The sequence below is a fragment of the Oncorhynchus masou genome, chromosome 5, assembly GCF_036934945.1.
Source record: "Oncorhynchus masou masou isolate Uvic2021 chromosome 5, UVic_Omas_1.1, whole genome shotgun sequence".
NCBI classification, from domain to species: domain Eukaryota; kingdom Metazoa; phylum Chordata; class Actinopteri; order Salmoniformes; family Salmonidae; genus Oncorhynchus; species Oncorhynchus masou.
The window spans coordinates 46,094,876-46,117,673 of record NC_088216.1 but is presented as its reverse complement, the minus strand read 5'-3'; the positions used below and the strand labels follow the sequence as shown (position 1 = coordinate 46,117,673).

The 22,798-nt window shown below is 44.7% G+C and overlaps 1 protein-coding gene across 4 annotated transcripts in view; it reads left to right on the top strand.

Moving 5' to 3' along the window:
- Positions 1–22,798, top strand: part of LOC135539672 (inter-alpha-trypsin inhibitor heavy chain H3-like) — a 43,583-nt gene that overhangs the window by 4,836 nt on the left and 15,949 nt on the right. For all 4 annotated transcript variants that reach the window (XM_064965709.1, XM_064965707.1, XM_064965708.1 and 1 more), the window contains exons 2-12: positions 14,728–14,891; positions 15,052–15,156; positions 15,472–15,634; positions 15,943–16,053; positions 16,332–16,460; positions 16,544–16,660; positions 16,829–16,997; positions 18,995–19,105; positions 19,993–20,174; positions 21,367–21,546; positions 21,772–21,893. In XM_064965709.1, the coding sequence (XP_064821781.1) occupies positions 14,728–14,891; positions 15,052–15,156; positions 15,472–15,634; positions 15,943–16,053; positions 16,332–16,460; positions 16,544–16,660; positions 16,829–16,997; positions 18,995–19,105; positions 19,993–20,174; positions 21,367–21,546; positions 21,772–21,893 (1,553 nt within the window). The remainder of the gene's footprint in view (positions 1–14,727; positions 14,892–15,051; positions 15,157–15,471; positions 15,635–15,942; positions 16,054–16,331; positions 16,461–16,543; positions 16,661–16,828; positions 16,998–18,994; positions 19,106–19,992; positions 20,175–21,366; positions 21,547–21,771; positions 21,894–22,798) is intronic.

Sequence of the window (22,798 nt, the reverse complement as noted above, 5' to 3'; positions counted from 1 at the left end):
AACAACCGACCGGGTGGACCGTTATCGGGGCCGGGCTGCGTCCGAAGGGCCGCCATCACATCCTCCTCAATCCTCCATGTAACGGCTCCCACGACAAGGTTCTGGGGAAGAATCGTCTCAGTCTTGGCCCCACTCTCATCCGTCTTGGAGAACATCCGGGACAAGGCGTCCGCTTTGCCGTTCCTCGACCCAGGTCGGAACGTCAGGGAAAAATTGAAGCGTCCAAAAAACAAAGCCCACCTGGCCTGACGGGAGTTGAGACGTTTAGCCGATTGCACGTAAGCCAGATTCTTGTGGTCAGTCCAGACCACAAACGGTTGCTCCGCTCCCTCCAACCAGTAACGCCACTCCTCCAAGGCAAGCTTCACAGCGAGAAGCTCCCGGTTACCCACATCGTAGTTTCTCTCAGCTGGTGAAAGACGACAAGAGTAGAAGGCGCAGGGATGGAGTTTACCATCAGTGGAGCTACGCTGGGACAGGATGGCGCCCACCCCCACATCAGACGCGTCCACCTCAACAACAAACTGACGGGAAGTGTCAGGTTGAGAGAGAATCGGCGCGTTGGTGAATCGGCTCTTCAAGTTCAGAAATGCTCGGTCTGCCTCAGGAGTCCAACAGAAAATTCTGGTGCAAGACGTCAGAGCAGTTAAAGGGGCGGCCACCCGGCTGTAATCAAGGATAAACCTCCGATAGAAGTTTGCAAATCCCAGGAATCTCTGGAGCTGCAATCTCGTATACGGGCCGGGCCCAATCCCGAACCGCCCGAACCTTCTCTTGGTCCATCTTGATCTCACCCCTGGAGATGATGTACCCGAGGAAGAATGTAGTGTGGGCGTGAAAATCACACTTCTCTGCCTTCACAAACAGACGGTTCTCCAATAACCGCTGCAGGACCTGCTTAACATGCTGGATGTGGCTGGAAAGCTCCTTGGAGAAAATCAGGATGTCATCCAGGTAAACGAACACAAGCAGACGATCATATCCCTCAGCACGTCATTCACCAAACCTTGGAACACTGCTGGAGCATTGGAAAGTCCAAACGGCATCACCTGGTACTCGAAATGTCCCATAGGTGTATTGAATCCAGTCAACCACTCGTCCCCCTCTTTGATCCGAACCAGATGATACGCATTGCGTAGATCAAGCTTCGTAAACACAGTAGCACCCTGTAAAGAATCGAAAGCGGAGCTCATCAAGGGCAAGGGGTACTTGTTCTTGACCGTAATATCATTCAACCCCCGATAATCAATACACGGTCGAAGAGAGCCATCCTTCTTACTCACAAAAAAAAATCCAGCTCCCAGGGGTGATGACGAGGGACGAATGAGACCTGCAGCAAGAGACTCCTTTATGTAGGTCTCCAGGGCTTCCCGCTCAGGTCAAGAAATACTGTATAACCGTCCCTTGGGAAAGGCAGCTCCAGGGAACAGCTTAATTGTACAATCATAAGGTCGGTGGGGAGGAAGTGACTGAGCTTTCTGCTTACTGAACACCTCACCCAACTCATGATATGTTTCAGGAACCAGGGACAAATCAGGAGGAGCAGACTCACTGACCCGACTGGGGACAGCATGAGAACAGGCAGTCCTGAGGCAGTTCTCATGGCAATCAATGCTCCAACTAGTTACCTTACCAGTCACCCAATCGAACGAAGGATTGTGTTCTCTTAGCCAGGGGTATCCAAGAACCAGAGGAACATGGGGGGAAGGCAAAAAAAAAAGAAATAACCTCTGAATGATTCCCTGACAACAACATCTTAACCGGTTCAGTCCTCATAGTGATCCGTGCCAGACTACTGCCGTTCAGAGTGGTTGCTTCAATGGCTTCCGGTAATTGCTCCTTGGAAAGCCCCAGCTGTTCCACTAAGTCGGCATCAATGAAACTGTCATCGGCACCTGAATCGATGAAAGTGTTAATCGCTAAACTCTGATTCTTATTTATGAGGGTAGCAGAAAAACGAGGTCTGACAGGGCTCTTGAGAGGTTGAAACTGGCTCGCTAACAAACCTCCCAAACTTAATGAGCCGAGCAGTTTAACGGGCGCTGAGGACAAACAGAGATGTAATGTCCCGAGCTACCACAGTAGAGGCAGCTGTTGGTCTCACGTCTACGTTGGCGCTCGTCCTTAGTTAACCCGTGCCGCCCCACTTGCATAGGTTCAGGATCTGGCGGCAGGACTCCTCCACTAATCCCGTGTGAGGGAAAATGATCAACCCGTTCTGGTCCACTTCCTGACCCGAATGGTAACCGAGTCTCAGATTGATTAGATGGACCCCACTGCTTCTCCCTCCTTCTCTCTCGGACTCTATTATCTACCCGAATAGCTAAGGTGACCAAACTATCTAGGTCACTAGGCTCTGGATAGGAGATCAGCTCGTCCTTGAGTTGCTCCGACAACCCCTGGTAAAAAAACGCTTGTAGTGATTCCTCATTCCAACCACTCTCCAAAGCCAATGTCCTGAATTCTATCACAAAGTCTGCCACACTGCGAGCTCCTTGGCGAAGAGAGAACAAACGTTTAGCTGCGTCCTTACCTCGGACTGGATGGTCAAAAAGCTTTCTCATCTCTGCCGTGAAACCCTGGTATGACGTCATGCATGTGTCCCGTCGTTCCCAAACAGCTGAAGCCCATTCCAGAGCTCTACCACGCAGCAGCTCAATAACAAGAGCTATCCTAGCCTTATCTGTGGCGTAAGAGTAGGGCTGCAGATCAAAAACTAACCCACACTGTAAAAGAAATGAACGGCATCCTCCCAGATCTCCCTCGTACTTCTCCGGTGTCGGAACCTTGGGCTCACGGAAGGAACCCGCTCCCGAATCGGCAGGTGATATGGGTGTAACAGGTGGTGGATGATCCGCCGGAAACCTGAGCTGATCCTGGATACTCGTTAATCTATCCGATAAGTTCCGGATTGAACCCGCTATCTCGTGTAGCGCCGTGTTGTGTTGTCCCAACATCTTCTCCTGCTGGGTAATTGTATGGCAAACGGAGTCCAGGTCCGCTGGGTTCATCACTGGCCGGATCGTTCTGTCAGGGTTTACCAGAATTGGACCCAGAAGCAGACCAGGACAAGGTGAGTATAAAGATGGTGAGTATTTATTAATCAATGAGAACGTGGAAGTAGATAGTTCCGGGTGGAGGAGCGGGCAGCGGAGGTGGGTTGATGGGAGTGGATAGGCAGATCCAATGGATAACAACACACTGGCGACGAGCAGACAGGGATGGGGTATGGGTTCCGGGTGAATGGCTGTAGACAAAACAAACGGCGGTAAGTTAAAGGCAAGCAAGACGTACAAAACAATAAAACAAAACAAAACAAACTCTATAAACTGGAGGCTGGTTCATTGGCACAACATACTGTTCATGGCTAACGATCCGGCAGGGAATGGATGTCAGGTCAGAGCTTTTGAAGGGGAGAGGTGATGATCAGGACAGGTGTGCAGATTACTGATGGGATACAGGTGCGGGTGAACATCGATCTCCCAACAAGCTAATTCGCCCGGCAACCAGACAGGGTGCGTTCCAGGACACCGGAAACACACTCTAGGACAGAAACACAGGCAAACACAGACTCAGGAAGCGGGATTCGTGACAGGGAGTCTACAAACTTACCCGATGCATGGCGTAAGTACAAACAGCATGTGGAGCTAATGTTCACGGGTCCTCTGAAGGACAGAGGAGAAGAGGAAAAATGCAGCTACTTGCTCCTCCGGATCGGTGAAAAAGGGTGAGATATTTACAACACATGGACACTTACCGAGGCTGAATCAAAGTTACTGAAAATATCTACGATCGTTTTGAAGAATATGCTGCGCCGAAGACCAATACGATTTTAGCTAGGTATAAATTCCACGAGAAAGCTAGCGAGCCTTTTGAACAGTTTGTGACAGAGCTGCGTCTGCTTGTGAAAGACTGTGATTATGCCAGCAAGGATGAGATGGTCAGGGACCTTATTGTATTTGGAATACACTCAGCGCAAGTGAGAGAGAAACTTTTGAATGTTGGGTCTAAGGTAACGCTGGATAAAGCTATCGACATAGCCAGATCAGACGAGCTAGCACAGGCTCAGATGAAAACCATTTTGCGCGGCAGCACGAGCACATCACGCAGACATCAAAGCACGCCTCCCGTACAGAGCGACACAGCTTCAAAACGCCACAAAACATGTGGATATTATGGATACAAAGTGCATGGCGAACAAGGAAATTGCCCAGCTAAAGGGAAACAGTGTACTACATGTGGAAAATGGAACCACTTTGCAAAAGTGTACAGAGCTTATCGTGGAAAAACAGTACACACAGTGAGTGAAGATGAAATGTCAATCAAAGAGTCAAAACACTGATGAACTGTTTATTGATTCAGTGACACAGAAAAGTCAAATATCAGAGATAGAGCAAGCCTCTGCTAACATTGAGATAGGAACACAAGGCACAGAGCTAAAGTTCAAACTCGACACTGGTGCACAAGTAAACATGATTCCTCTGAATAGGTACCGCAGCTTGACATCTGAATGCGAGCTACAGCTCACCACGTGCAGATTGACTGGTTATGGTGGTGAACAACTCCCAGTAAAAGGCACGTACACTTTCAAATGCAAATACAAGGAAAGTGACATGATATTGGGCTTTTATGTTGTTGACACTAGAGCACCTGCAGTGCTAGGTCTTAAAGCATGTTTAGACATGGACCTCATCAAGCTAGTTTTATCAGTGACAGCACCAGTAGAGACAGACAATGTACTGGAGGAGTTTGCTGATGTTTCTAAAGGTATAGGATTATTCCCAGGAGAAGATACCATTCACCTTGACCCAGACGCAACCCCTGTGGTCTACCCACCGAGAAAGATTCCCCTTGCTCTCCGTGACCGTCTGAAGAAAGAGTTGGAGAGCATGGAGCAATCTGACATAGTCACCAAGGTTACAGAACCGACTGACTGGGTGAACGCGTTAGTGGTGGTGGAGAAACCACGCACAGGCAAGCTCTGAATATGTCTCGACCCAAGAAACTTGAACAAGGCTATCAAACGTTTCCCAGCTCTCATGGCTCTCTCCACTGGCTTCCAGTTGATCTCCGACAAGACCATGGTGCTTGCCTACGGAGCTGTGAGGGGAACACCAAGGCTCTACAGAACCCAAACAAGGGCACTGATCCACCTCTGGGTGAAGTTCCCGCTCAGCCCTGTCAAAACTGTTCGGCTGGTGGAGAAACTCCTCACGCGCCAGGACAGGCAAGCTCCCCACCTCTTCAAGGAATACCTAGGATATAAAGTCTCAACACTATTGTAAGAAACTTGAACAAGGCTATCAAACGTCCCCATTTACCCTTTCTCTCCACCTCCAGTACGGACTGTGAGGGAACCAAACAAGGGCACTGGTTCATCCACGCTCGCCTCCCTACCACTGAGGAAGTACAGTTCCCGCTCAGCTAGATGGCGGAGTCAATCACCACCTTCCGGAAACACCTGAAACCCCACCTCTTCAAGGAATACCTAGGATAGGATAAAGTAATCATCACACACAAGCTAGCGGGAGCACACTACTTCAGTGCCATGGACGCTAGATCAGGCTACTGGGCTATCAAGCTCACAGAAGAGTCATCTAAGCTCACAACATTCAACACACCGCTTGGACGCTACAGGTTCCATCGTCTGCCTTTTGGGATTATCTCAGCCCAAGACGAGTTTCAGCGAAAGATCGATGAAGTGTACGAAGGCCTCGACAGAGTTGTGGCAATTGTGGACGACATTCTTGTCTATGGTTGAACCAAAGAGGAGCACGACCGAAACCTCTACGCGATGCTGCAAAGGTCCTGCGAGAGAGGAGTCCGGCTCAACCCCGAGAAGAGCACAGTCGGCTCTACAGAGGTCAACTACTTCGGACATCTTGTCACGACTGGATCAAGCCAGATCCACAGAAGATCTCTGCCATAAAAGAAATGGACCCTCCAAAGATCTGTGCAGAGCTGGAAACAGTGCTTGGCATGGTCAACTACTTAGCCAAGTTCGCACCCAGCTTCTCCTATGCTAATGCACCCCTGTGTCAACTGCTAAAGCAGTCCAGTGAGTTTCTCTGGGACAAGCGACATAACATTGCTTTCTAGAATGTGAAAGACTTGATCACAAGAGAACCAGGACCAATCCTTGCCTACTATGACCCCGACAAAGAGCTCAGACTCCAAGTGGACTCGTCAAAGTATGGACTAGGTGCAGTGCTACTGCAAGAAGGAAAGCCCATCGGCTACGCTTCCAAATCTCTCAGACTGTGAAATCAACTACGCTCAAATCGAAAAGGAGCTCTACGCCATTCTGTTCAGATGTAAACGTTTCCATCAGTACATACAGTGGGGCAAAAAAGTATTTAGTCAGCCACCAATTGTGCAAGTTCTCCCACTTAAAAAGATGAGAGAGGCCTGCAATTTTCATCATAGGTACACTTCAACTATGACAGACAAAATTAGAAAATGAAATCCAGAAAATCACATTGTAGGATTTTTAATGAATTTATTTGCAAATTATGGTGGGAAATAAGTATTTTGTTACGTAAAAACAAGCAAGATTTCTGTCTCTCACAGACCTGTAACATCTTCTTTAAGTGGCTCCTCTGTCACCACACATTACCTGTATTAATTGCACCTGTTTAAACTTGTTATCAGTATAAAAGACACCTGTCCACAACCTCAAACAGTCACACTCCAAACTCCACTATGGAAAATTACAGCTTGGTTTGGCTCAGTTCAGTTTGTCTCACTGGTGTGATAAGCCAGGGGATTATAACTTTGTACATACTGTATATAGCAGTCTTTTGGCTTTAGGAATCTTGAGTTTTTCTGGGGACAATTTGTCATATAGCAACTGGTTTTCTTATGAACTTTCATTGTCTTCATAATGATATTAGACATGCGTCTTCTCTGGTAAAAGGGACTATTATCACACTAATGCTCTGTTACTGAACAGCATCTTGTCAAGAGCCAGCCTCCTTCCCTTGTTCATTTGGTGTGGTTTGGACACCGTGTACAGAAACCAATAAACCAGACTCACTTTAAATGAACCTTTCCTACTGAATGTGTTGTACTACTTGCAGTATGCTCAGGAGATTGACGTTAGGAAACATCAAACGGCAAAAGAGGGTATTTATCAAATAGGATGTTTATTTGTTTACTCGGCTTACTGAAGGAAACCAACCAAGCACTACGTTTTATTGCAATTTGAATTGTAATATCATCTCTGTTATCAGGGAGGATCTACAGTGGGGCAAAAAAGTATTTAGTCAGCCACCAATTGTGCAAGTTCTCACACTTAAAAAGATGAGAGAGGCCTGTAATTTTCACCATAGGTACACTTCAACTATGACAGACAAAATGAGAAAACAAAATCCAGAAAATCACATTGTAGGATTTTTAATGAATTTATTTGCAAATTATGGTGGAAAACCTATAAGGACAGCAGCCTCAGTGAAGGCATGGACATGCAATTGCACACTGTGTACAGCAACTTACCAGTTAGTGACACAAAACTGAAGAAGATCCAAGCAGAAACAGAAAAGGACTCACAACTCACACAGCTGAGGAAAGTCATACAGGATGGATGGCCTGAGCAGAGGAGAAAATGCCCTCACAGCGTCTCAGAATTCTGGAACCTTTGTGATGAACTATCACAGATCAACGGAATAATTTTCAAAGGAGAGAATATCATTATTCCTTCCAGTCTCAGAGAGAGATTTTGACAAAAATCCATGCTGGACACATGGGCATGGAAAAGTACAAACAGAGAGCACGGGTCATTTTGTTTTGGCCCGGAATGTGCAAACAAATAGAGGACAATGTTGGTTAATGCGCCATATGTCTTGAACGACGCCCCTCAAACACCAAAGAGCCAATGTTACCTCACTGTATCCCAGACCGACCCTGGCAGGTCGTGGCAACCGATCTGTTCACCTGGAACAACGAGGACTACATCGTAACAGTGGACTACTACAGCAGATAATTCGAACTCAACAAGCTTCACAGCATCACTTCTGCAGCTGTGATACACAAGGTGAAAGCACCCTTTGCCAGGCATGGCATTGTAGAGACTTTAATATCTGACAATGGGCCCTGTTACAAATCAAATGAGTTTGAATCCTTCACAAAAGCATGGGAGTTCACACATGTCACCACAAGCCCACATTACCCTCAAAGTAATGGCCTTGCTGAAAAATCAGTGCAGATTGCTAAATCACTCATGGACAAAGCAAAAGCAGACAAGAGAGACCCCTACCTCAGCCTCCTTGAATACCGCAACACTCCAGTTGACAACTTCAAATCACCAGCCCAGCTGTTGATGAGCCGCAGCCTTCGCTCAATCCTTCCCAGCACCAACCATTAGCTGCAACCTGAGGATGTCAGCTACAAGGAAATGCATGGACAACAACAACAAAAGCGATACTGCGACAGGTCAGCTAGACCACTGCCACCACTGATCGACGGAGAGTCAGTTAGAATCCAGGAGCATGGCCTCTGGAAGCCAGCAGTCGTCATCCAGCCAGCTGACATTGATCGACGGAGAGTCAGTTAGAATCCAGGAGCATGGCCTCTGGCCAAGATCCAGCAGTTAGAATCCAGGAGCATCATCCAGCCAGCTGACACTGATCGACGGAGAGTCAGTTAGAATCCAGGAGCATGGCCTCTGGAAGCCAGCAGTCGTCATCCAGCCAGCTGACACTGATCGACGGAGAGTCAGTTAGAATCCAGGAGCATGGCCTCTGGAAGCCAGCAGTCGTCATCCAGCCAGCTGACACTGATCGACGGAGAGTCAGTTAGAATCCAGGAGCATGGCCTCTGGAAGCCAGCAGTCGTCATCCAGCCAGCTGACACTGATCGACGGAGAGTCAGTTAGAATCCAGGAGCATGGCCTCTGGAAGCCAGCAGTCGTCATCCAGCCAGCTGACACTGATCGACGGAGAGTCAGTTAGAATCCAGGAGCATGGCCTCTGGAAGCCAGCATGGCCTCTGTCATCCAGCCAGCTGACACTGATCGACGGAGAGTCAGTTAGAATCCAGGAGCATGGCCTCTGGAAGCCAGCAGTCGTCATCCAGCCAGCTGACACTGATCGCCACGGAGAGTCAGTTAGAATCCAGGAGCATGGCCTCTGGAAGCCAGCAGTCGTCATCCAGCCAGCTGACACTGATCGACGGAGAGTCAGTTAGAATCCAGGAGCATGGCCTCTGGAAGCCAGCAGTCGTCATCCAGCCAGCTGACACTGATCGACGGAGAGTCAGTTAGAATCCAGGAGCATGGCCTCTGGAAGCCAGCAGTTAGAATCGTCATCCAGCCAGCTGACACTGATCGACGGAGAGTCAGTTAGAATCCAGGAGCATGGCCTCTGGAAGCCAGCAGTCGTCATCCAGCCAGCTGACACTGATCGACGGAGAGTCAGTTAGAATCCAGGAGCATGGCCTCTGGAAGCCAGCAGTCGTCATCCAGCCTGCTGACACTGATCGACGGAGAGTCAGTTAGAATCAGGAGCATGGCCTCTGGAAGCCAGCACGTCATCCAGCCTGCTGACCACAGGAGCGTTAGAATCCAGTGTACCTCCAGCCAGAATCTGGAAGCCAGCAGTCCACGATCGTCCAGCAGTCGTCACCTACTGAACACAAAAGAACAACACACTGATGAGATGAACTGTTCCCCTGAAAGAGAACGTGATGGACTAAACACACACACAGCACAACATACACCATCCTTACCTGCAAACACCACAAGAACTGTTGACTGACACAGAAGCATGCTCAGCATCATATCGCACAAGGTCAGGAAGAGAGGTCAAGCGCAGAGCTGTCCTGGACCTGTGAAATGTTAAAGGGTGTAGGCGGATCGCTGCCCTAAAAGCGTTCCAGACTGTAAACTAGTTATTTATTGAAAGTTCACTTGAAATGCTTTGGTATTTTATTTGTTTGAAATGTTAAGATGTTATTTCTACAGTGAAAGCTGAGTTGCTGAGAATCCCTTGTTTGAAAAGTAACAGTATGTTGGATTATTGTTTCAGAGTCTATGTTGATTCTGTTGGTGTAGTATTGCAATATAAATGGTTACTTACCTTGAGTTCAAACTACAGAGCATGTATTCAAATGAAACGCTTAGAATATGTAAACCTTTCTCTTTGTTTTAAAAGAAGGGGGGATGTAATATTCATATGTGTAAACATTTTTACCGCCATATCATACTGTGCTATGATTGGTTAAGACCACCCAAATGGTTAGGTCATGGGCAGCTTGATCCTGGTTGGCGATACGTGAACATGCCAGTTATAGCTAGCTAATAAAGAGCTACGTTAAGAAATAACCTGTAGTAGTGCATTTTATGATTTTGTACAAAGTGTGCAAAACAAGACACTCACGCGCACACATTCACACGCGAGTGAGTGTACAGATGTAGTCCTTTTTGTTGTGCGTGTGAGTGTCAAGCAGCAGCATGCCAACATATTATAGAGGGTTATCAATGCTAATTCTACAATGCAATCTCTAAATCCTAAATCGGGACGCAAAAATTATAAATGCAGTCATTAAATGCTAATTTGTAATGGTAATTGGTAAATGTAATGCTTAAATACTACATTGGAATTCCAACTAAGCATTTTGTTTTTTTAAAATAATACTGTGACACACACAATAAAAAGATTGCATATGTATTCATATGTTGAGAGAGTAAACAGTGTGCCCACTAGGCACAACCTGGTTGAATCAACGTTGTTTCAACGTAGTTTGTCAATGTGTTGTGACATGGAATCTACATGGAAAATACATTGCGTTTGAAAACAAAGTAATCCACGTACACTGTTTTGAGAGGGAAATTTCAACCACAGGATTATGTCATCACGGTAACCAAATTTCAGACCCAAAAAATGTTGAATTTGTACCTTTAAAACAACGCCAGATCTTCAACGTTCAATCAACTGTCAGAACAAAAAATATAGGCTGGGCAGCACCTCCTACTGGAGAATGTATCTGTATCTACAGCTCTCCTTTGGTCTCCCATCCAGGGTTTTATCCAAGCCCAGCGATGATATTTGTCAATGACTGTTACCAATGTTCCATCGTGAGAATGATCGATGAGATATCTCCACTTAACAATGAAACAGATTCACTGGTGCTATTGAAGTCATTCCAAAGGGTAGTTTTAATAGAGACCAGTTAAATGTCACCATACTTTATCACTCATTTAACATCAATGATACAGTGCCGTGGAAAAGTATCTCCCCCTTCCTGATTTCTTCACATTTGTCACACTTAAATGTTTCAGATCAAACAAATTTAAATGTTACACAAAGATAACCAAAATGCAGTTTGAGTGATAATTTGATTTATTAAGGGAAAAAAAGCTATCTGAACCTTCATGGCCCTATGTGAAAAAGTAATTGCCCCCTAAACCTAATAACTGGTTGTACCACCCTCAGCAGCAACAACTGCAATCAAGCATTTGCGATAACTGGCAATGAGTCTTTCATATCGCTGTGGAGGAATTTTGACCCACTCTTTGCAGAATTGTTCTAATTCAGCCACATTGGAGGGTTTTCGAGCATGAACTGCCTTTTTAAGGTCACACCACAGTATCTCAAACGGATTCAAGTCCGGACTTTGACTAGGCCACTCCAAAACCATATTTTTTTTTTAAGCCATTCCGAGGTGGATTTGCTGTTGTGTTTTGGATCATTGTCCTGCTGCAGAACCCAAGTGTTCTTCGGCTTGAGGTCACGAACTGATGACATTCTCCCTCAGGATTTGGTAGAGAGCAGAATTCATGGTTCCATCAATCACAGCAAGTCATCCAGGTCCTGAAGCAGCAACTCAGCCCCAGACCATCATACTACCAACACCATATTTGACTGTTGGTATGATATTCTTTTTCTGAAATTCTGTGTTACTTTTACACCAGATGTAACGGGATGCACACCTTCCAAAAACTTAAACTTTTGTCTCGTTTGTCCACAGAATATTTCCCCAAAAGTCTTGAGAAAGAGACTAGGCAAAAATGGCATCCATGGCAGAGTTCCAAGGCAAAAACCACTGTTAACCACAAAGAACATAAAGGCTCGTCTCAAAATCAAGATTTTTTTTGGCCAAAAGTGAGACGAGCCTTTGTTCTTTTTGTGGTCAACAGTGATTTTCGCCTTGGAACTCTGCCGTGGATGCCATTTTTGCCCAGTCTCTTTCTTATGGTTGAGTCATGAACACTGACCTTAAAACCTCTCTGGGATATGTGGGACGCTAACACCGGTTCCAACTTGCGCAACGTGACTACAAAATATCTCAAAAGTTACATGTAAACTTTGGCAAAACATTTCAAACTACTTTCCTAATACAACTTCAGGTGTTTTTGTAAGTGAATAATCGATAAAATTGAAGACGGGATGATCTGTGTTCAATACAGGAAGAAAACAAACTGACACTACCTTTCTGGTCACGCGCCTCTATCTAACAGTACACTTGAAGTGACCCTCGTTTTGAACAGGGCTACTTCTTCATTACACAAAGGAAAAACCTCAACCAATTTCTAAAGACTGATGACATCCAGTGGAAGCAGTAGGAACTGCAAGAAAGTCCCTTAGAAATCTGGATTCCCAATGAAAAACCATTGAAAAAAGAGAGTGACCTCAAAAAAAAAAATCTGAATGGTTTGTCCTTGGGGTTTTGCCTGCTACATAAGTTCTGTTATACTCACACACATGATTCAAACAGTTTTAGAAACTTCAGAGTGTTTTCCATAATATGCATATCTTATCTACTGGGGATGAGCAGCAGGCAGTTGAATTTGGGCATGCATTTCATCCGGACGTGAAAATACTGCCCCCTGTCACCAAGAAGTTTAACTGAGGCAAGTGAGGGCTGCAGTTCTTTAGATGCTGTTGTGGGTTCTTTCGTGACCTCTTGGATGAGTCATCGCTGCGCTCTTGGGGCCACTCCTGGGAAGATTCATCACTGTTCCAAATTTTCTCCATTTGTGAATAATGGCTCTCACCGTGGTTCGCTGTGGTCCCAAAACTTTAGAAATGGCTTTGTAACCCTTTCCAGACTGATAGATGTCAATTACTTTGTTTCTCATCTATTCCTGAATTTCTTTGGATCGCGGCATGTCGTCTTGCTTTTTGAGATCTTTGGGCCTACTTCACAAGTTCTATTTAAGTGATTTCTTGAATCAACAGCTCTGGCAGTAATCACGCCTGGGTGTGGCTAGTGAAATTGAACTCAGCTTTCCAAAAAATGTGATTAAACCAGAGTAAATTCATGATATAACAAGGGGGAACAATTACTTTGTCACATATGGCCATGAAGGTTCGGATAGCTTTTTTCCTTTAATAAATAAAATGATCACTTAAAAACTGCATTTTGTGTTTACTTGGGTTATCTTTTTGTAATATAACAATTTGTTTGATGATCTGAAACCTTTAAGTGTGACAAATGTGCAATAAGAAATCAGGAAGGGGGCAAATACTTTTTCACAGCACTGTAAGTGTAACGGTTTTCTTGTGGGGAAAGAAAGGCGGACCAAAATGCAGCGTGGTTAGTTTTGTGCATCTTTAATAAAGATGAAAGTACTACAATTTACAAAACAAGAAACATGACAAAACCAAAACAGTCCTATCTGGTGCCACAAACACAAAGACAGGAACAATCACCCACAAACACACAGTGAAACCCAGGCTACCTAAATATGGTTCCCAATCAGAGACAATGACTAACACCTGCCTCTGATTGAGAACCATATCAGGCCAGACATAGAAATAGACAAACAAGACATCCAACATAGAATGCCCACTCAGAACACACCCTGACCAACCAAAACATAGAAACATACAAATAAACTATGGTCAGGGTGTGACAGTAAGTCTATATATGAATTGCAACATCATCAACAACTATTGTTTCAATTCAACCCTGAATTAAATAAAAATAGACAATACAATATGCATTGGGTTTCAAGCGCTGATTGATTTAAAATGTTATATTTAGTTGTCAGGACCCGGTTTCGAACCTGGGTCTCCGGAGTGAGAAACAGTCACTTAACCAACTGAGCCACGAATAGTCAGCAGAACCCAGAAGATGAGGCAGACACAGCAGTACTTAAGACGGTGTATTTAATAAAGTAAAAACCTAAAATACAAAAAATGGCAAATCCAAAAGGTGGTAGGTAAAGCACAAAAAGGCCTCAAAAGAAACTCACAAAAAATAAACAAAAACAAAAAACAGAATTCCACAAGAGCGTCACCCGGAATCGACAAGAGCACACAGAACACTAGGGCTGGGTGCTAACATACAAACACAGAGCACAGAACTGAGGGAAACTAAGGGTTTAAATACAATGAGGGGAAAACGAGGCACAGGTGCAAATAATAATGGGGATCAAGGGAAAAACATAAGGACAAAAAGCACAATGGGGGCATCTAGTGACCAACAACCGGAACAACCCTGGCCAAATCCTGACATTAGTGATATCAAATTGTGTTTGGTTGTCAACTTAACCACATATCGACATTTGAAGGAGATGTATCTTCTGCATGGATGGTTCCATCCGGCTTTAATTCCAGTTTGTCTATAAATTAATAATTGATATGTTGGAAATTGCGTCTCCAACTCAACCAAAACTCAAACGGTATTTAATGTGCTCTTAAAGTTTGTATTTGATTTAATCCTATTCATTAAGTTAACATTTTTGGTATGCCCAGCGGGTTGATGGTGCTTCATTATCCTTTATAGAACAGGGACTGGGACATCTACAGCTTTCACATCAACTCCACAGTGACCAGTCGCTATGCAACCACTATCATCACCAGCCGGGTTGCCAATCGGATCGACCAGTCACAGGAAATAGAATTCCATGTCAAGATCCCCAAGAATGCTTTCATCAGTAAATTCAAAATGTAAGTCTAAATGAATGTTTCACTGTCTAAGATGAGTTTACACACGTATTACACAAATATTACAAAAATGCTCACACATACAGTAACCCTACCTCCTCTCTCTCTCTCTCTCTCTCTCTCTCTCTATCTCTCTCTCTTCCGCCGTTCTTGTCTTTCTCAGGACCATTGAGGGGCAGACGTATGATGGGATTGTGAAACAGAAGGAGGAGGCTCAGAAGCAGTACACTCAGGCAGTGTCTCGTGGTCAAAGCGCTGGCATAGTCAGGTGTGTGTGGGTGTGTGCAGGACCATCTAAACCTTGTAGTACTGTAATCATGGTCAAATTATTGACCAGGCACCCAGGGCACATGTCCAGGAGGCCCTGACCTCCACCATTGACTTTGTTAGTCACTCTACACATTTTGCCATGACTAATGCCATGTTCAAATGTATGGACATGGCATTAGTCATGGCAAAATGTGTCGAGTTTTAGGAAATTAGCATTAAACATTTTAGCATTTTCTCTCCACCCCATGCGTCTGTGTCTACAGTACGCATGTGTTGTTTTGTATTAGACGGTACCCCTTTTTGTCTCCTAAAGTTCAGTGGGGAGGACCCTTGAGGAGTTTAAGACATCTGTGACTGTGGCCGCGCTCAGTAAGGTGACCTTTGAACTGACCTATGAGGAGCTGCTGAAACGCCGACTGGGCAAGTACGAGCTGCTGATCCATGCTCGACCCATGCAACCTGTTGCTGACTTCAAGGTGGATGGGACTAGCGGTGTGGGATGGGTCTGAGTACAGAGGTCAAATCGCACTCTATGCTGGCTAGGACTGCATGCGAGTGTGCAAGGAGTGTGTTAGGGGTGTGTGTGTGTGTGTGTGTGTGTGTGTGTGTGTGTGAGTGAGTGAGTGAGTGATTGAGTGAGTGAGTGAGTGATTGAGAGAGAGAGAGAGAGAGAGAGAGAGAGAGAGAGAGAGGAGAGAATTGATCAATGCTTGATGAGTCATTTGATATTGGGGTTGATGTTGTATTTTCTTGCTCCTTTTTTCTGTCTCTTCCTTATGGCCAGATTGATGTGTACATCAATGAGCGACCAGGCATTAACTTCCTGGACATAACAGGAGGGCTGAGCACCGAAGCACTGGCAAATGCCATCACCAAAACACATGCTTCTAGTGAGGTAATGTCCAAAACAGGGTAATGTAGAGCTAACCAATAGAAAAGTCCAGACCCCAATACATTACATGGTAAAAAAAATCTGTCTATGAGCCCTTGAGCAAGGCACTTAACCCTAAAGTGCTCCGATACGTTGCTCTGGATAAATAAATTACATAAATGTACATTTTCACACCTCTGGACATGTTAATGCTAATACGAATTAGCTCATTCTAACAGGGTAGGGTAAAGCAGGGTGTGTTTTTAAAAAGCAGAACCTGTAAACTACCAACCCCTCCCCAGGCCTGGGTACATTTCTACCCCAGCAAGGAGCAGCAGAGCCAGTGTGAAAGCTGTGGAGAGCAGGGCCTGAATGGAGACCTGGTCATCGCCTATGATGTCCACAGGAAAACATCCATGGGAGATCTCAATGTACACTTCTTCCATCCTCTTTCTGGCATTACTCCTTCATCTCTACCCCATACTTTAATCACTGTCTCTCATTCCCTCTTCAGGAGGCAGAGGGGTATTTTGTCCATCACTTTGCCCCCAGTGACCTACCACGCATTCCAAAGAATGTGGTCTTCATCATCGATCGGAGTGGCTCCATGCATGGCAGGAAAATGGAGCAGGTTTGTGTGTGTCTGTATGTTGCCTGTTGTAATGCAGCTTAAGGCTTAGCGATTAAGCAATGTACACATACACCACATATTTATATTCAATGAAGGGGACAATGCATATTGATTGAGTGGTTAATTGGTTACATTTGATTGTATTTTGATTGCACTGCGATCTGTCAGACCCGTGAGGCCTTGTTGAAGATCCTGGGAGACCTGGCGGACGACGACCACTTTGGCCTGATCACGTTCGACAGCTCAGTGTCTACCTGGAGGAAGGAGCTGCTGCCGGCCAACCAGGACAACCTGGAGGCTGCCAAGAACTTCGCACGACGCATCCATGAAAGAGGAGGTACAATTATTACTTACAGACAAGGCCTCAACCACAAGCAGCTGCAGACAAAGTTCGGCAGGACCCAGTCAAAGGCAGAGAAGAAATGACCGGTGCGGGTAGACTGTATGCAGATGTTCCTTTGCCGGAAGGCGGAGGTTCATCTTATATGGCGAAATCCACGTCAGATCTCGGCCCTGGGATGGAGTTGGTAGAATTGCTTGATGGCATGTGGGTCATGAAGCAGATGACACCGCAGATTGTCATCACCTACAAAGCAACCAATGTGTTACCTGACTCTGTGTAGACGTCACGTGTAAAGGAGACAATGCGTTATGTAACTTTGCTTAAATGTCACGTGTAAGGGAGAGGATGTCTTGTGTGGCTGTAGTCAAAGGAGGCATGGGCTTGGATATTAAGGGGTATAATTACCAATGTAAATGATAGGGAAAGAGCGGAGAGGAGATTCTGGGGAAGACGGATCAGGAGCTGATTGATGTATTAGAAGTTAAACGACTTTTGGTGTAAGGTCAGAACAGAACTTAGAAGCTTTTGCATTATAATTGCCATATAAAAAACTATGAAATCCATCATTAGTGAAACTGTGGAACCAAAAGAGAAGTGTTACTGGTTTTCATTAACTGGTTAAATTGCTAATTGAATAAAATGCTGAAGAAGAAGAGTAGCGTTGTAACAACTACAGGCTCAGGGGGTTCACCTTGGATCACCATATCGTGGGCTCGAACAGGAAACCACAGGGGGTAACTGTGTAAAAAGGAGCACTGGGTATCTATAGTTTGTCGTTACTCTGACGAAGAGAGTAAGGACAAACATTCCTCTCATAAATGATTTCAAGAAATTAGTCTTAGCTGAAACCCTATACCCGGGACAGCGAGTGTGACTCACCCGGGAGGGTAAACTAGAAAGAGAAGACCAGCCGCTAGCAGGAATGTCTGAGACTATGCAGTGCTTATACAAATTGTTTAGCCCCGTGGTTGCGTGAAAGGCGGGATGACACGTAGTTAGCCGGACCATGGCGCAGAGCGAACTATAAGTAAATATAGGATTTCTCCCGAGTGGCGCAGCGGTCTAAGGCACTGTACCTCAGTGCTTGAGGCGTCACTTCAGACACCCTGGTTTGATTACAGGCTGTTTCACAACCGGCCGTGATTGGGTATCCCACAGGGCAGCGCACAATTGACCCAGAGTCGTCCGGGTTTGGCCGGTGTAGGCCGTCATTGTAAAGAAGAATTTGTTCTTAACTGACTTGCCAAGTTAAATAAAGGTTGGTGTTGTACACAAAAATAGCCCCAGCTCGCGTGTAATATACTGTGACACAAACTACCCTTGAAGTGTTAACAGTAGGAAGGGCTGAGCTAACCTCCGTCAGGCAGAGATAGACCAAGAGGGGTGACCGGGGTTAATAAAGTGGAGCCTACAGCTTCTCTGCTAACTCAGCCTAGGATGTGAAGAGGGAGTCCCGCTCACTGGGAAAGAGGCTCATACCACGGAATAATCCAGGCCTACAGCGTAGTTGGTAGTTGACCCACTCTGTGGGGTCAAGAGAAGATCCACAGGCAAAGACTACCGGTGCGTTTGTGACCCTAGTATGACCCGTAGGAGGCACCACATTACCTACTTACTTATTTTCAAAGATTTACATAGCTGACAGCACAGTTATGATATAGCAGAATTTTGTAGCACTTAAAGGGATAGTGAGATTTTACATTTTTCTGTCTCTGTGTCCAGTATGAAGGATGTTGAAGGTAGTTTCGCAAGTCAATTCTAACTATCGCAATGACTGGAAGTAAACTGGACAGCTAGCATGCATGAGTCATTAAAATGGTATCCATGAGTTTATCTGACTGGTTAAGTAGATAAAGGGCTTAAATGACAAAGGCTCTCACCAACCCTTTAAACGGCACACAGGGTAAAGTAATGGCAGATATGAACAACAGCCTAGTTGGTGACAATAGCAGCTAATCCATAATGTGTTTTCCTCTCTCTTCTCTTCTTAGCCACCGACATCAATGCTGCTGTGTTGGAGGGCACAGCCATGCTGAACCGACACCCACAAGAGGGCTCAGCCTCCCTTCTTATACTGCTCACTGATGGAGACCCAACCACAGGTACACACACACACACACACACACACACACACAGTTTTATATTGCTATCCTTGTGGGGACCAAATAATTGATTCCCATCCTAACCCTTAACCCTTAACCTAACCATAACTTTAACCCTAATCCTAACCTTGGGCGTCCCGAGTGTCACAGCGGTCTATGGCACTGCATCATAGTGCTGGAGAAGTCACTACAGATCCGGGTTTGATCCCGGGCTGTGTCGCAGCAGTGACCGGGTGACCCATGAGGCGGCTCACAATTGGCCCAGTGTCATCAGAGTTAGGGGAGGGTTTGGCCAGCTGGGATGTCCTTGTCCCATTGCACTCTAGCGACTGCTGTGGCTGGCCGGGGAACATGCACAATGACACGGTCACCAGTTGGACGATGTTTCCTCTGACACATTGGTGTGGCTGGCTTCCGGGTTAAGTGAGCAGTGTGTCAAGAAGCAGTGCGGCTTGGCAGGGTTGTGTTTCGGAGGACGCATAACTCTCGACCTTCGCCTCTCCCGAGTCCGTACGGGAGTTGTAGCGATGGGACAAGACTTTAACTACATATTGGATATCATGACATTTGGGAGAAAAAGGGAGGTAAAATGTTTTATCAAAACAAAAAACCTTAACCCCAAACCCCTAACCCTAACCCTGACCCAAATTCTAAACCTAACCCCAATTGTAAACATTAACCTAACCCATAAGCCTAAAATAGCATTTCTCCTTTTGGGGACTGGTAAAATGTTTTTGTTTTACTATCCATGTGAGGACTTCTTGTACCCACAAGGATAATTAAACAAAAAACACACACACGCGCGCACACACGCACACACACACACACGCACACGCACACACACACGCACACGCACACACAATGAAAGCCAATCTACCTTTCCTCAGGTGAGACCAACCTGGAAAAGATTCATGAGAACATAAGGGAGGCTATTGGTAAGAAATTCCCTCTTTACTGTCTCGGCTTTGGAATGGATGTCAACTTTGACTTCCTGGAGAAGATGGCGCTGGAGAACGGAGGTGTGGGACGCAGAATATATACAGACTCTGATGCTGCTCTGCAGCTGCAGGTAAGGTAACACACAGTGTGTGGCACTGCAATGGACTGTAATTCTTTCTTACAAATCTCAACATAAATAATTTTAGCCTGTAACAAAAACAATTTAAAAACATTCCCAACTGAGCTTCGTTAGCTGGAATACAAAAATGCTGAACCAACCTTTAAGGCTTTATTTTAACAAACCTAATGCAATTTTAATCTAAGTCCTGGTGGTAGCGCTATAAGTTCGGAGGCGTGTCAGAAATATTTTTGCTATTTTCACAACCGGAATTATGAGCCCAGTAGCTGGCGGTGGCACGAAAAGTCTGGGTTTTTATGAATAAACAAGTTGAAGGTGTGTAGAGGCTTGATCCCTCACTGGCCAATCAGAACATGCCCCATGGCTAAATACTGTATGTGGTTGCTTCAAGTTTCGTATTTGCGGTCTTTTATGTATTGTAATGAATTCTAACTAGACCGTTAGTCCGTTTTAGGCAAGTTTGTTAAATAGCCTACGGAAACAAAATGTTCAAAAATGTAGACCTATCGCATATTTGCTAAATATATTGAACTTGTTTTTGAACAGTAATTACATGGGTTCAATATGGAAATATATTGTTAACATTCACACTGATAATGGCTTCGTGTAAAATGCACCACGTCTGAGCCATGGATAAACGTTGTCAATGAGAAAGATTCAATTCATTATCGATAAGAGCGAAAAAGACAGAGTGAATAATTCGAATCAAATTAGAATAAAACGAAACAACAACTTGTTTTTAAATATGCCATGTCTGAACACAGTTACAGGCAGGGCTGTTATGGTGACTGTATTACCGCCACACCGGCGGTCAGGAGTCAGGGCACCATCCAATGTAATTAATAACTTCACCATATAATGTCAGATATTTTTACCCATACCTTTATTACCATGCAACGTATGTGACTTTGATGTTTACTCCTGGTCTTATTTAGGCCATAACAAAGGGATTGAATACTGGTGCGACAGATTTTACATGACAAAATTGCAAACTAATGTTTAACACTTTCACCACCTTACCGCCAGTTGAAAATAGAGCCCTTAATAAAGTGTAATAAAATCCTATCTCATCTAAGCAGGCTTAAACGGTTGTTTTCCGTTTATCTGACTGTAGTTGACTTGGGAGGAAACAAAAAGGAGCAAGGGGGTGGGACTAATGGCTACTGTACTGTATGATTGACAGGGCTTTTATGAAGAGGTGGCTACACCCCTATTGACGGACGTGCAGATGGTATATCTGGGTGGGACTAACCTGACCCAAACCAACTTCAGCCAGTATTACAACGGCTCTGAGATCGTGGTGGCTGGCCAGATCCCCGACAACAACATAGAGATGTTTACCGCAGAAGTCATAGCCATATCGGTGAGGTCACCTCTGCTCTACCCCCCTTTACAAGTCCATAGGTCAGATCACTCCATACTGTCCTGTTCTTTGTTTAGTATGTTCTTTTGTTTTTTTTTAAATATACAAAATGTTGATAAAAAAATGTTCCGTATCAGTACTTTAGAGACATCTCAGTCAAACGTCAATATATACAATAAAGTCAATGTTTAGTATTGAGATGTGAGGATGCCTTGATTGTTTCAGAAAAGCAATAGGGTGATGTACTCTGACACATTACCAATGAAGGAGCCCATTGAAGCCAGGTCTGACAGCCACATCCAGAGGCTGTGGGCCTACCTCACTGTTAAGCAGCTCCTGGACAAAGAGTGAGTTTGCTTTGCATGACATTGTCTGTGTTTGGGTATGTTTGCACCTGTGTCTATGAAGAGGAGTATCCTATAAAGCAAGCCAGATTTACTTAGGGTTTTCTAAAGCCAACCAGCTTCAGTTAGCTTCACACACCAGCTCAGGCTTCATTTGTACTACAACGGTGGATATTGTTCATCCGCCTGCTGCTAACGCTAGCAGGTTTGTAACTGCACGAGCATCAGTCAAATGCCAAGCTCTACATTGAGACAATGCTGAAACATCCATTCATGGGCGAGTCAGTGCCACATTTTCATTTGTGCCAACAACAAAAAACTATTCTATAAAAATCTAGCAAATTCAGCAGGCTATGGTCTGAAATAGTCTTTTAGGAGTGCAGTTTTTTTATTACTTATCGTTAATACCATCTTTGGTCTGCTTATTAATGCAGAAGCACCTTTTTTCCCATTCCTGTCAATATTTCTAATATTATTTCTAATATTAATATCTAATAATATTTAAGTCATACAAAAGTGTTACATGGAGTGAAGTTTAAAATTAATTCTGTGATGTATTTTAACATGAAACGTTTACAAAAGCAAAACAAACATTTAATTAATAAAATATGTAATCAGTCATAGATTTGTAGACATTTTTCAAATGTATATAAAAAAATGGAAATATCATATTTACGTAAAATATTCAGTCACTCAGTACTTTGTTGAAGCACCTTTGGCAGCAAACACATCCTAGAGCAGGTGTTCTTCAACCTTTTTCAGCCTGGGACCCAAATGAGAAATTCTGTGTTTTCCTGGGACCCAAGCTTATGAAAACATGCAACTATACGTACATATTGGTACATTTCATTGCACTTATGTCCATTAACAAATGCAACATAGACAAATATCAATTCAATGAAATACCC